Source organism: Rhinichthys klamathensis, unplaced genomic scaffold, assembly GCF_029890125.1.
Source record: "Rhinichthys klamathensis goyatoka isolate OS25496 unplaced genomic scaffold, OSU_Roscu_1.1 h1tg000040l_1, whole genome shotgun sequence".
Classification (NCBI taxonomy): Eukaryota; Metazoa; Chordata; class Actinopteri; order Cypriniformes; family Leuciscidae; genus Rhinichthys; species Rhinichthys klamathensis.
The window spans coordinates 15,623,831-15,638,350 of NW_026606587.1; the positions used below are offsets into that span (position 1 = coordinate 15,623,831).

Genomic DNA, 14,520 nt, shown 5'->3' on the forward strand with positions numbered 1-14,520 from the left:
TCATTTTCATGTCTATGCTCAAAAAGTGGTTAACAGGTAATAAATGGATAACTATTTCAAAAATATAATTAAGTTCCATACAATCTTCTAAAAATATGAAATAAAAACATTATTTAACTAAAATATAGTACATTAAAGGGACTATAATGTAGTTCCCTTTCGAGGGAACTCGAACTGCGTCGGTGACGACACTAGGGGAACGCCCTTCAGCGTAGCGCGTCTGAATTTATGAATGAAACCGAATCCAATCCTATTGGCGTTGCGTGATGACGTAGCGAGTGACGGCATACACGGATGTGTACAAAGGCACACCGGCACAAGCAAGGTAAGCTTTTTGCTATTCAGCAAGCGCTCTGTGTTTTGTGAGTCTTATTTGGTGTCGTTTGTCTGCTTTGAGAAAAACTTCAGTATGGCTGATCAGTTCAGGAAATGTGTGTTCCCGTGCCCTTGTTTTCTCTCGGCTGGGGATCCACATGAGATGTGTGTGTCATGTTTGGGAAGACAGCACGCTCAAGCAGCTTTCGAGGAAGCTGCTTGTGCTCATTGCGAGTCTCTTTCTGTGAGAGTGCTGCGATCTCGACTGGCTTTATTTTCGGAAGATGGCCAAATGCGTTCTCCCCGCGGTTCGGGTCCCGCATCTGCCGAGGCAATGCGGCGGCTTTCATCGTGGGGATCGCAGAGAGATCTGGTCGAGGGTGAGACTGCCGAGGCATATTCTCGTTCCTCTTCTGGTGAGTCTGATTCCCCCATTCCCCGTTCGGGAGCCCGCTCCGCGGCTTCTCCCGATCGGGAGGATGTTCCTGCTTTACAGCTGTCTAATTCCGAGGATTTAGACATACTGAGCGTTGGGGATGAGGATCATGTTGACACGCATCAGTCTGTTCAGCCGGCACCTAATTACAGTGAGTTGGTGGAGGTTTTGACGCGGGCTGTGGCCAAGCTGGATATTTCTTGGCCACAAGAGCGGCAGGAAGCGCGTCCGAAAAGCAAGCTTGACGAATGCTTCCTGCAGCACCGCACGCAACCTTCACGCCGGTCTCTCCCTTTCTTCCCGGATTTACACAATGAGTTGTGTAAATCCTGGAACAGGCCATTTTCATCACGCCTGTCTAATCCTCCAATGTTGAATTATAGTAATGTTGTGGGGGTTAGAGATAAGGGATACGGGATGATGCCTCGGGTTGAGGAAGCTTTAGCCAGCTACCTTTCACCCGACCTTGCGTCATCCCTGAAGTCGCCGGCGTTGCCTTCTAAACCTTGCCGCACCACATCTGATTTGGTGGGCAGGGCGTATATGGCGGCGGGTCGAGCTGGTGCGAGCCTGCACACAATGGCCATATTACAGGCGTACCAAGCCGACCTTTTGAAGGATATCGACCAGGGCGAGGGTCCATCCCCGGATGATATCGTTGAACTTCGCAGAGCCACGGACTTGTCTCTCCGGGTTACCAAGGAGACGGCCCGTGCCATCGGTCGCTCCATGTCGGCCCTGGTGACCACGGAGAGACATCTGTGGCTCAACCTGTCGGGCATGAAGGAGAAGGATAGGACCTTCCTTCTTGATGCACCCGTTTCAGCCTCAGGTCTATTTGGTGAGGCTGTTAGCACGGTGGTGGACAGGTTTGAGGATGCTAAGAAGCAGGGCGAAGCCTTCAAGCGATATCTCCCTCGCCGTTCTAGGTCTAGGAGGGCTGCTGTGAGAGAACAGCCACAGCAATCCTCCTCTTCCTCTTACCGCCAGGCACAGAAGGCGAGTGTCGCTTCCAGAGCTCCCCCTCGTAGAGCTTGGGACTCTGGTCGACGCTCACACCCTCAGCCTCCTGATAAGACGGATCTGAGGACCGTCATCCAGTATAGGAAGGCTAAGGGGAAGAGGTCCTAACTCCTTTGAGGCCTCAGAGGGCCGCCCCCCCCCGAGAGAGAGCGACCGAGGTCCCCTCTCTCGTTGGGCCCTCAGGGAGTTGGCGTCAGTATCCCGCCGTCTCTGACGCTTCGGGACACGCTAGCTCCCAGCGAGCTCACACTGGTTGGCCTGCCCCAAAGGCTTGCAGGCGGTCAGTGTTCGGGTTCGCACAATGTAGGGCGTTGTCGGTTTTTCCCTGCCGGTCCTCCGCTTCAGGGCACCGTCAACATCCTGCACAAAACACTGGACACCAGCCCCGAGGGGCTGGTTCCTTTGGTGAATTTCGCAGAGGCATGGCAAAACCTCGCGAACATTTCTCCATGGGTCCTGCGCACTGTAAGAACTGGGTACAGACTGCAGTTCCAGGTCCGCCCACCAAAATTCAACGGGGTGGTCTGGACTTCAGTGCACCCAGAGCAGGGTCTAGTGTTGGAACAGGAAGTTCACTCACTGCTGGAAAAAGGGGCCATAGAGCATGTTCCCCCACCAGTCAGGGAGTCCGGGTTCTACAGCCGGTACTTCATAGTTCCCAAGAAGGATGGAGGGTTGCGTCCAATTTTAGATCTAAGGCACTTGAACCGGTCTCTGAGGAGATTCAGGTTCAAGATGCTTACCATTCCCATCATCGTGAGTCAAATCCAATCCGAGGATTGGTTTGTCACGATAGATCTAAAAGACGCTTATTTTCACATCTCCATTCTTCCATCTCACAGGAAGTTCCTGAGGTTTGCTTTCGGGGGCAAAGCTTACCAATATCGGGTTCTTCCATTTGGCCTGGCACTCTCCCCTCGCACTTTTACCAAGTGTATGGATGCAGCTCTAGCACCCCTGAGGCTCGAGGGCATCAGGGTGCTCAATTACATCGACGACTGGCTGATACTGGCGCAGTCGCGAGAGCTGGCGATTCGGCATCGAGATGTCGTCCTCGCCCACATCCAAAGCCTGGGGCTGAGACTCAACACAAAGAAAAGTGTGTTGGCACCAGCCCAGAGAACCCTGTTCCTGGGAGTGGTGTGGGACTCAGTCACGATGCGGGCACGACTGTCTCCTGCTCGGATCGAGTCCGTCCTGACTTCAGTGTCCAGGATAAAGCTAGGCCAAGCCATCACTGTCAAACACTTTCAGAGAGTGTTGGGTCTCATGGCAGCGGCGTCCAGCGTCATACCTTCTGGCCTGCTACACATGAGAGCTCTACAGTGGTGGTTAAGAGCCAAGGGGTTTTCCCCGAGGGGAAGTCCGTTCCGCTTGATAAGGGTTTCGCGCAGATGCCTTCGTTCCCTATCAATTTGGAAGAAGCCTTGGTTCTTGTCCCAGGGTCCCAGGCTGGGAGCGTCGTGTCACCGGATATCTATTTCGACAGACGCCTCCCTCACTGGCTGGGGCGCGGTCATGGACGGCCGTTTTACGAGAGGTCTTTGGCAGGACCAACATTCCTCTTGGCACATAAATTGCCTAGAAATGTTGGCGGTGTTCCGGGCTCTGAGGAGCTTTCTGCCAGACCTCCATGGTCGCCATGTCCTGGTAAGATCCGACAACATGTCGGTGGTATCTTACTTGAATCATCAGGGGGGTCTGAGGTCGCGCCCTCTGTGCAGACTGGCGCATCAGATCCTCCTGTGGTCCCAGCGGAGACTGTTGTCTCTCAGGGCGATGTATGTCCCGGGGGACCAGAATCAGGGAGCAGACATGCTGTCGAGGCAGGGGCTGAGGCCCGGGGAATGGAGACTCCACCCCGAGGTGGTGGAGTTAATATGCGAGAGGTTTGGCCCAGTGGAAGTGGACCTATTTGCGTCTCGAGAGACGACACACTGTCCACTGTGGTTCTCCCTCACACATCCAGCCCCGCTGGGGTTGGATGCCATTGTGCAGACGTGGCCGAGGCTGCGTCTGTACGCCTTTCCCCCAATCGCTCTGCTCCCAGCAGTTCTGGAGAGGGTCCGTCAGGACGGAGTCAGCCTACTATTAGTAGCCCCGTTTTGGCCGGCCCGAGTATGGTTCTCGGACATCATCTTGCTTCTGGCAGGCCCGCCATGGCAGATCCCTCTGAGGAGGGACCTGTTGTCTCAGGCGGGGGGCTCAGTTCTCCACCCTCGGCCCGAGCTGTGGAAACTGTGGGTCTGGCCCCTGAGGGGGCACAGTACCTAGAAGCCGGCCTGTCAGCAGAAGTAGTTGAGACTATACTAACTTCCAGAGCTCCCTCCACGAGGAAATTATACGGCCTTAAGTGGAATGTTTTTTCCATTTGGTGCAGAGAGCGTGATTTGGACCCAGTTAACTGCCCAGTGGCTTCAGTACTGGAGTTTCTCCAAGACCGCTTTTCTGCCGGGCTTACCCCGTCCACACTCAAGGTTTATGTGGCTGCCGTTGCGGCTTTCCACGCTCCTCTGGGTGATGGTCCTCTGGGGAGGCATCACCTGGTCGTACGCTTCCTCCGTGGAACCTGGAGGATGAGACCTGCGACTCGCACCAGGGTTCCCTCTTGGGACCTGGCAGTGGTGCTCGAAGGGCTGGCCGAGGCCCCCTTCGAACCATTGGAGTCGGCTGAGGCCAAGAACCTGACCTTCAAGGTGGTCTTTTTGTTGGCTATTACTTCTCTGAGGAGGGTAGGAGATCTCCAGGCGCTCTCTATTTCCAATGAGTGCTTGGAGTTTGCTCCCGGCAACATTAAGGCCATCCTTCACCCCAGGCCTGGCTATTTGCCCAAGGTGCCATCTAATGTGGCACGGCCTTTGGTTCTGCAGGCATTTCATCCTCCGCCTCATGTGACGGCGGATGAGGAGAGACTTCATCTACTCTGCCCTGTCAGAGCACTTCAGTATTACATCCAGAAGTCCTCCTCATGGCGGAAGTCGGACCAGTTGCTGGTGTGTTTTGGGTCTCCCAAGAAGGGGCTTCCCGCCTCTAAGCAGACCATCAGCAACTGGATCGTTCAGACTATTTCCCTGGCCTATCAGGTGCGCAATTTGCCTTCACCTATGGCCGTGAGGGCTCACTCCACCAGAGGCATGGCGTCCTCTAGAGCCCTTCTTTCAGGGGTTTCCATACATGACATATGTGAGGCGGCTGGCTGGGCCACTCCGCACACATTCATGAGGTTTTACAGTCTGGACCTTCCCTCTACACCCGGTGCACGAGTGCTTTCGTCCTAAGTTGTGCCTGAAGTCAGTTCACACTAGGATGAGCAGGGTTCGTTGTGGTATAGTGGGTATCTCGTTCCCCTAGTGTCGTCACCGACGCAGTTCGAGTTCCCTCGAAAGGGAACGTCTCGGGTTACGTATGTAACCCTTGTTCCCTGAGAAAGGGAACGAGACACTGCGTCGGTTCGCCACACCTCACCCTGCTTGGAGCACTTGCTTCATAGCAAAGAGCTTACCTTGCTTGTGCCGGTGTGCCTTTGTACACATCCGTGTATGCCGTCACTCGCTACGTCATCACGCAACGCCAATAGGATTGGATTCGGTTTCATTCATAAATTCAGACGCGCTACGCTGAAGGGCGTTCCCCTAGTGTCGTCACCGACGCAGTGTCTCGTTCCCTTTCTCAGGGAACAAGGGTTACATACGTAACCCGAGACGTTTTTCTACTAAAATGAATCCTTTTTTTTATTGCTCACATTAAAATGATCCACTTGGCGGGTTTTGCTATTACCTCTGAAATCAAGTATTCCTGCTATTTCTATGTGAGGCTCCGGGTCGGATTTACCGTGAAATCCAGTGCCGTGACTGAGACCTGCATTCGGCTCCCGAGCCTCTTGCCTCGTCTACTGACACTGCAACTTATGACATGGAGTCTGTTAACACTAAGAAACGCCCTGCTCCCAGCACAACACAGACTCCAACACAAACTCCACATAATGATAAAAAAAAAAAAAAAGTTGAAGCACTCGCTTGTAAACATATTGGTTGCAATCTGAAACATCACCGCTAGAGGCCGCTGAAAACTACATATAGCCCCTTTAATTTCATTGAGCATGCGAGCAGCACCTTAAGAACACAATTAAAGGAGAAATTGATAATTATAAGAAACAAATGTTGATTGTTTTTCATTGTGATGCAGTGACATAATTTCACAAATTGGTCCCTTTTTTAAAAACCCACATTTTGTTTTTGAAGCTACTTTATGTACACAAAAAAAATACATTAAATTTACAGTAAAAATTGCCAACTGTGATTGCCAGAAATTCCCTTTAAAAAATACTGTCACAATGGGTCTAATTTAAGAAGCATGCGTACAAAAATGTTTTCATGAACAAATCATGATTCACCAATAACTTTTGTATTAAAATAAAAATTTTACTAAAATGTAGGATCAACTGAAACCACAAGTATGCAAGAATACTCAGTGTGGCCTTATACTCGTGTTAAGATGAAACTGTATACATACAATAGGAAAGTTTTGAACAATGTTCAGGTTTAGACTTCAGGGCAAAGACTTCTCGCAACAGCTGCAATCTTTCTTATTTTATTGAATATTCATTCATTCATTTTAATAAATACGCATATATTGATGTGCATTCTTTCATACAGCCTCTCACAAGACCGCTTTCAATTTTGAGTGTCTGCGCAAACAGAACAGTCAAGATGAGATTCCCCTGCATCCCACAGGTCTACCGCCACAGCATCAGGTGATCATCGCATAACCAGACATGACATTACTGCTGTCCAATATCATATCATATACCATAGCATAGCATATCATATCATATCATATCATATATCATAGCATAGCATAGCATATCATAGCATATAGCATATCATATCATAGTATGGCATAGCATAGCATAATATATATATCATATCATATCACATACGGACCGTCTCAAGCATCAGTTGCACCGCCCCACTATCACCAATATAATAGATTAAGAACAATGTGTCTGAAGGATGACAGGTGACATTACAGTTTTTACATTCGCTGAGACTCATTTCTCAATACTTTGGTCACTTTTTTAAATCTTTTCACACAGTGAACACAACAGCCGTCTGTGTGAGGATCATTTATCACTGCTTTGGCACAAAATGTATTCAGTGATATTGTTCAAATTATATGGTTTTCTCACTCAAACACAAACAAAACTCACATCTACGAATTTACACATTTACATACTTTGGTAACACTTAACAATAAGGTTCATTAGTTAACATGAACTAATAATTAACTGCACTTCTACAGCATTTATAAATCTTTGATTAATGCTAATTTTAACATTTACTAATACATTATTAAAATCAAAGGTTGTATTTGTTAACATTAGTTAATGCACTGTGAACTAACATTAACAAACAATGAACAGCTGTAATTGTATTAACTAACATTAACAAATACAGTACCAAATGTATTGCTCATGGTAAGTTTATGTTAATTAATACATTAACTAATGAACCTTATTGTAAAGTGTTACCCATACTTTTTTTCAAAACAGATGTGTGTAAAGTGTTGATATTGTAAGGTTGCTCTCAAGTGTCGGTCACCCAACATCTCACAGCAGCTTAATTAATTATTTATTTATTATTTATTTATTTAATCTTTATCCTCGTGGTTCCACAGGTGAAGACGGCGACCGGACAAGAATCGAGTCGAGCGCGACTCTCTCCGACCCGCTCCATCCGCTCGTGGGTCACGCCCCCGGCCACGCCCCCTCCCTACACACCCCTGGCTCAGGCCACGCCCAGCGCCAGCAGCACTCCCGGATTGGTTCACAGGGGCTTCTGGAATTCCCAGCACGGCTCTGATTGGTCCACGCGTCCCCCCACCCCCTCCCTCTTGAAGGTTCCCCCCCGGTTGAGTGGCCATCACCTGCAGCAGCGCAGCAGCGCTCACAGCCTGGTGGAAGCGGTGAGAGACCACATTACACGGGGGTTTGGTCCTGTTTGTCTTAAAGGAGTAGTTCACTTTAAAATGAAAATTAGCCCATGATTTACTCACCCTCAAGTCATCATAGGTGTATATGACTTTCTTCTTTCAGACGAATACAATCGGAGTTATATTCAAAAATATTCTGGCTCTTCCAAACTTTATAATGGCAGTGAATTACGACCAACAGTTTGAAGCTCAAAACAGTGCATCTCTCCATCATAGAAGTGCATCTCTCCATCATAAAAGTGCATCTATCCATGATAAAAGTGCATCTCTCCATCATAAAAGTGCATCTCTCCATCATAAAAGTGCATCTATCCATGATAAAACTGCATCTCTCCATCATAAAAGTGCATCTATCCATGATAAAAGTGCATCTATCATGATAAAAGTGCATCTATCATGATAAAAGTGCATCTATCATGATAAAAGTGCATTTATCCATCATAAAAGTGCATCTATCATCATAAAAGTGCATCTATCCATCATAAAAGTGCATCTATCATCATTAAAGTGCATCTATCATCATAAAAGTGCATCTATCATCATAAAAGTGCATCTATCCATCATAAAAGTGCATCTATCCATGATAAAAGTGCATTTAAAGTGCACTTTTTATCCATCATAAAAATGCATCTATCATCATAAAAGTGCATCTATCCATCATAAAAGTGCATCTATCATCATAAAAGTGCATCTATACATGATAAAAGTGCATCTATCATCATTAAAGTGCATCTATCATGATAAAAGTGCATTTATCCATCATAAAAATGCATCTATCATCATAAAAGTGCATCTGTCCATCATAAAAGTGCACCTATCCATCAAAAAAGTGCATCTATCCATGATAAAAGTGCATCTATCCATCATAAAAGTGCATCTATCATCATAAAAGTGCATCTGTCCATCATAAAAGTGCATCTATCCATCATAAAAGTGCACCTATCCATCAAAAAAGTGCATCTATCCATCAAAAAAGTGCATCTATCCATGATAAAAGTGCATCTATCATCATAAAAGTGCATCTATCCATCATAAAAGTGCATCTATCCATCAAAAAAGTGCATCTATCCATGATAAAAGTGCATCTATCATCATAAAAGTGCATCTATCCATCATAAAAGTGCATCTGTCCATCATAAAAGTGCATCTATCCATGATAAAAGTGCATCTATCATCATAAAAGTGCATCTATCATCATAAAAGTGCATCTATCCATCATAAAAGTGCATCTGTCCATCATAAAAGTGCATCTATCCATGATGAAAGTGCTCCACACACCTTAATAAAGGCCTTCTGAAGCGAAGCAATGCGTTTGTGTAAGAAAAATATTCATATTTAACATGTTACATAGTATAATTCTAGCTTCCGGCCAAACGAACATACGCAAAGCACAACTTACGCAACTCATGCCGTCAGAAGTAGCGTAGTGCGTCATGGCGTAAATATCAGCAGTGCGTCGCATTACTCGCAGAAGTTGCGCTTAGACTTTTGTCAAGTCCCGTATGTTCGTTTGGCCGGAAACTAGTTATAATGTCTTATAGACATTCTGAATATAACTACACTGACAGAAAACGAAGGTTGAAATTATGCCTCTTATGTTAGAAATCACCCTTTTAGGACATATAGGAGCAAATACATTAATATTGGGCTATACATCATATATATGAGTCTGTAAAACATTGACATACTGTATATCTTTTACACTATATCATACAGCTCTAGACTGGACTGCAAGTAAAACTTGCCTCCATTGTTGAATTTTAAATGGAAGGACTTTATGGACTTAATATCCATTTATAGGTATTATTTTGTCTGTTGCTTGTTTTGCTGATTGTGATTAGTTTTTCTTATTTTTCATTTCATGATCCTGTGTAGATCTTGGGCTTTGTATGTAGTGATAAGTGACTTACTCATCTCATAACTTGACGCGCTGACATGATACCCTTTTGTTGTAGGTGATGATATCTGGGGGATTGGGCAAATATGCGAAGGATCCTAAGTTTGTGACGGTGACAAAACACGAGATTGCCGATGCTTGTGAAATGACAATTGATGAGATGGAAAGTGCTGCTAGCAACTTACTGAGCGTCACGCTAGGCCACGGGCCGGAGGCAGAAGAGATGGGCTTGTGTCAGAGCAATGTTCGTGACTACAGCGATGAGGAGACGGACACGAGCAGCAAACGTGAGGAGGACCTCACCGACGAAATGTTCTACGTCTCAGTATTATAGTAAAGAACTCAAAATGAGCCCAACAAAGCTAAATCATGTAGAAAAAAATGAATCAATGAGGTAATTGTGCCTTTAAACTGGAGTATCTGTTGGCTTATGTGGACCGATTGCTTCACGCTGATGCATTTGGATCTTTTCATTTAGTTAGCAAACCTTGTCTTGGAAAATTTCCGGCAAGATCCAAATGTGATGACGTTACCGGCCCAAGTGTTTTCCTCTGAATCTATGCATGGACTGGACAGTGGCTCTTCAACCGTTGAAGATCCCTAAGCAACTAACCAGCCAAAGTCCACCTGGTCAAAGCCACAGAACATGTGGAGACACTGAGACACTGAACAGACCCATTCAGGACACGGTCACCATTTGAGTCAAGAATTGTACTCACTGTATATGAAGCAATTTCAATGGTAAAAGCTTCACAGCAATACCTCCTGGTTGGATAACTGAACTATATTCCAAGTCTTTCAAATTAAATTTCACAAAAATGCAAGTCATTATTGACTGAATGTCTCCTTTTTCCTACTTATTCAAATGTGGTGCGTCAAGGTCAGTCACGTTTGTTTGGCGCCATTGACGTCAAATCTTCTGCAATGCATCTTTATAAGGAACACACGTTTTAAGTTTGATCCTCTCACAAAGATATCGTTTTACTTGGAATATAACGCACAAATTGTATTAACTTCTCATTTGTGTATAATGGAAATAAATAACAGGTTTGAAACAAGGTGGGAAAATATTGTTTGGGTGAACATAAAGTGATATTTAGGTTTTGAAATACTGTATGTTCTTTTCACTAAATCTTCAGTGTTCAGTTATTAAAGTTATTAAAAAAACAAACATCAGAATGATAGTGTCTTTCACACAAGGTCTGGATGCGGGTGCAATGTGGCGCCCCATCCCTGAGAAAGCATGAGTGGGCCTCGCCGCTGGTGCTCGTCTGGAAGAAAAGCAGAGATCTACGGATTTGTGTCGACTATCGATGGCTGAATGCCCGTACGACTAAAGATGCCCATCCTTTGCCACACCAGGCAGATTGTCTTGCTGCGCTTGGCGGTAATGCCATATTCAGTGCTATGGATTTTACCTCAGGATTCTACAATATAGAGATGGCGGAGGAAGATAAAACGTTCACTGCGTTTACAACACCAATGGGACTCTATGAGTTCAACCGGTTCCCTCAAGGTTTGTGCAAAAGTCCTGCAAGTTTTATGCGTCTCATGATGGGCATATTCGGCGACCAGAACTTTCTTACCATACTCTGTTATCTAGACGACCTTCTAGTATTTGCACCAAATGAGAGTGTGATGATAATAATAATAATATATTTTATTTGTAAAGCACTTTTCATAAAATTAACTCAAAGTGCTACAGAAACCTAGCCTAGAAATCTAGACGCACCCTAGCGGCAGCAAAAATTATTTTGCAGCAAAGTGTGGTCTAGCAACTCTCCATAGACTTTTGAGCTGGAAAAACCAAAAACTGGTCCGGCCAATCAGATCGTGTAGAGTTGGTGGGCGGGCTTAATATATGACGGCAGAGTTATGACGGTTCAGCGTGATTTCCATAGGTGATTTCCCTCTGCTTGAAAACAAAGAAGATGCTGCTGGCGAACAGCGGTCTTTCCAATCGGCTTTGCCCGCGACTCTGGAGGACTTGGAGTTAAGAGAACGTCACTTAAAGGATTAGTTCACTTTTAAAAAAACTTTTGCTGATAATTTACTCACCCCCATGTCATCCAAGATGTCCATGTCTTTCTTTCTTCAGTCGAAAAGAAATTAAGGTTTTTGATAAAAACATTCCAGGATTTTTCTCCATATAATGGACATCAATGGTAGCCAAACGGTTCAAGGTCCAAAAGACAGTTTCAGTGCAAACTGCAAACTGTTCAAATGGTTTTAAATGACACCAGACGATGAATAAGGGTCTTATCAAGCGAAACGATCGCTCATTTAAAAAAAAAAATAACATCGTTTAAGTTTTATAAGCTCACATGCTCGCCTTTCTCTGTTCTGTGTAACTCTCCTGTTCGAACTCGTTCATCAAAATGAACAAATCTTTTTCCGAGTCAATTCGTTATCTCTGGATGTGCCGATTGCCTGAAGCCCTATAGAATCACGCCAATTCATTGGCTGATGGCGCTCGCGCAAAGCTGGCTCCGCCCCGACGCTCTTACGTCGTAGCATGATGAACGCGCGCGCGCCATCTTCTCCTCAGATTTCTCGGTCACATCTCGCCCTTCGTTTGGTTTTTCTGAGCCCGAATTCTTCAAATTCAACTTCAGCTTTCGTCTCGACACTTCAGCGACTGGTATAAGTGGAACTCTGTTCTCCTTACAGTGAAGTGTCATGGATTATCGACGCTGCTCTCCGCCATGCGTTCGTTTTATCTCGAACGACGACCCTCACAGTAAGTGTGTTAAATGTATGGGTTTTTCGCATGCGCGTGAGGCTGTATTAGGATTGTCAAAATGTAAATTTTGTGACAATCTCCTTCTCAAAACCCTCCGCTCTAGACTCGCGGTTTTTGAGAAGGAGTCATTCGTTCCCCCCCGTCGCGCTCCCGAGACTGCTGAGGCCTCTCGTGGATCCGCGGCCTGGGGCTCGGATGTTGAGCTCGAGGATATTGAGTATGAGCAGAAGTTCCACGCCAGTCTCGCTAAGTCTCAGTCGGCCGCGTTCAGGCAGTTTATGCCCAGGAGGGTCAGAGGGCCAAGAGACTCCAACCCTTCCCCTTCTCAAACCCGAGAACGCTCTGCTCATAGGGCTGAATTCCCTACTAGCAGGAGTGACCCGGCTCACCACCCTCCAACTACGGTCTGGGGAGCCCGAGGTCGTCCATTTCCCCGCCAGCGCCCTCACAAGCGCCTTCAGCTGAAGCGGTCCAACAAATCGGCCGCTCCAGCCTCCTCGAGCCGTTCCTGACCCGCAGGTCAGAAGGAGGAGAGCCTCACCAGATCTACGAGGTTGGGACAGACCGCGCAAGCGTTTCTGCCCTCCTCCACCCGGCTCTCCTCATCCAACCCTGTCACCTTCGCCACCCAGCGTGTTCGAAGTGCAGGTCCTGTTTCACTCTCTTCACCCAGTCCGGCGCAGGAGGAAGGAGACGCGTCTTGCTTTCTCCCCTCGCTCCCGGTGCACGTTACACCCGTAAATCGCTTCCTCGGAGGCACAGTTCGTTTTCCTCTGGAGCAGGCGGACCCAGTTACTTCTATCCAGGTGGTGGTACCCCCCAGTACGTGTCAGGACGCCAAGCGCTCTCCTCCACGGTCATCCGCGCCTCCCCATGGGAACCAGCGCGACACCATACCTCAGGTATGTCCCTTGCACTGCAACACTCCTCTCCCTCTATCACATTTCGTTCAAGAATGGGAGCGTTTACCAGGGGTATCGCCTTGGATCCTTCGCACAGTTCGGCTCGGCTACACGCTTCAGTTTTGTCGCAACCCCCCCTGCTTCAACGGGGTCTTTCCTACTGTAGTCGACAGCGCCGCTCAGGCTTCTGTACTACAGCAGGAGATTTCATCCCTTCTGCTGAAGGGGGCGATAGAAGAGATTCCTTCGGGGGAAGTCGAACAGGGCTTCTACAGCCGTTACTTCCTGGTCCCGAAGAAGGGGGGCGGCCTAAGGCCGATACTAGATCTTCGCCGGTTGAATTTCTCTCTTTACAAGGGAAAATTCAAAATGTTGACGCTGAAGGCCATCATTTCTCATATCCGGCTGGGGGACTGGTTCGTGACGGTAGACCTCAAGGATGCTTATTTCCACATCCAGGTCGTACGGCGACACAGGAAGTTCCTCAGGTTCGCCTTTGGAGAAAAAGCGTACCAGTACAGGGTCCTCCCCTTTGGCCTCGCTCTAGCGCCAAGGACGTTCACAAAGTGTATGGATGCTGCTCTGGCCCCGCTGCGGCTCCAGGGCATCCATACACTCAACTACCTGGACGATTGGCTCCTTTTAGCCCACTCCAGAGAGTTGGTGACTCACCACAGGGACATTGTCCTCCGTCATATTCAGTCTCTCGGTTTGAGGTTGAATACGGAGAAGAGCGTTCTTACTCCAGCTCAGAACACGGTTTTCTTGGGGGTACGCATGGACTCCGTTCTTATGCAGGCCCGTTTGGCTCCTGCACGGATTTCCAGTCTGGTGACATGTCTGTCCCGTTTTGCATTAGGCCAGCATGTTTCCGTGAGCACCTGCCGCAGACTTCTGGGCCTTATGGCCGCGGCCTCCCCTGTGCTACCTCTGGGGCTACTCCACATGAGACCTTTTCTGTGGTGGATGAAGCTCTCAGGGGCTCGGCCCACGGGGCCAGCCCTTCGCCTATTAAAGGTGTCGCGCAGTTGCTTTCACGCCCTGTCAATCTGGCGGGACCCCCTCTTCCTTCAGAAAGGAGTCGGTATGGGTGCGGTATTCCGTCGCCAGATGGTTACGACGGATGCCTCTCTGACCGGCTGGGGAGCGGTTTTCGAGGGCAGGCCAGCGTGTGGGGTTTGGACTGGCGAGACCCTCTCGTGGCACATAAACA

The 14,520-nt window shown here is 47.4% G+C and overlaps 1 protein-coding gene across 5 annotated transcripts in view; it reads left to right on the plus strand.

Annotated features, from left to right (window-relative positions):
• cacna1db (calcium channel, voltage-dependent, L type, alpha 1D subunit, b) overlaps window positions 1-10,513 on the plus strand; it is a 145,712-nt gene extending 135,199 nt beyond the window's left edge. For all 5 annotated transcript variants that reach the window (XM_056246929.1, XM_056246930.1, XM_056246931.1 and 2 more), the window contains 4 exons: window positions 6,430-6,527; window positions 7,451-7,738; window positions 9,721-10,310; window positions 10,346-10,513. In XM_056246929.1, the coding sequence (XP_056102904.1) occupies window positions 6,430-6,527; window positions 7,451-7,738; window positions 9,721-9,996 (662 nt within the window). In that variant the 3' untranslated portion in view covers window positions 9,997-10,310; window positions 10,346-10,513. The remainder of the gene's footprint in view (window positions 1-6,429; window positions 6,528-7,450; window positions 7,739-9,720; window positions 10,311-10,345) is intronic.
• Window positions 10,514-14,520: the final 4,007 nt, after the last annotated feature.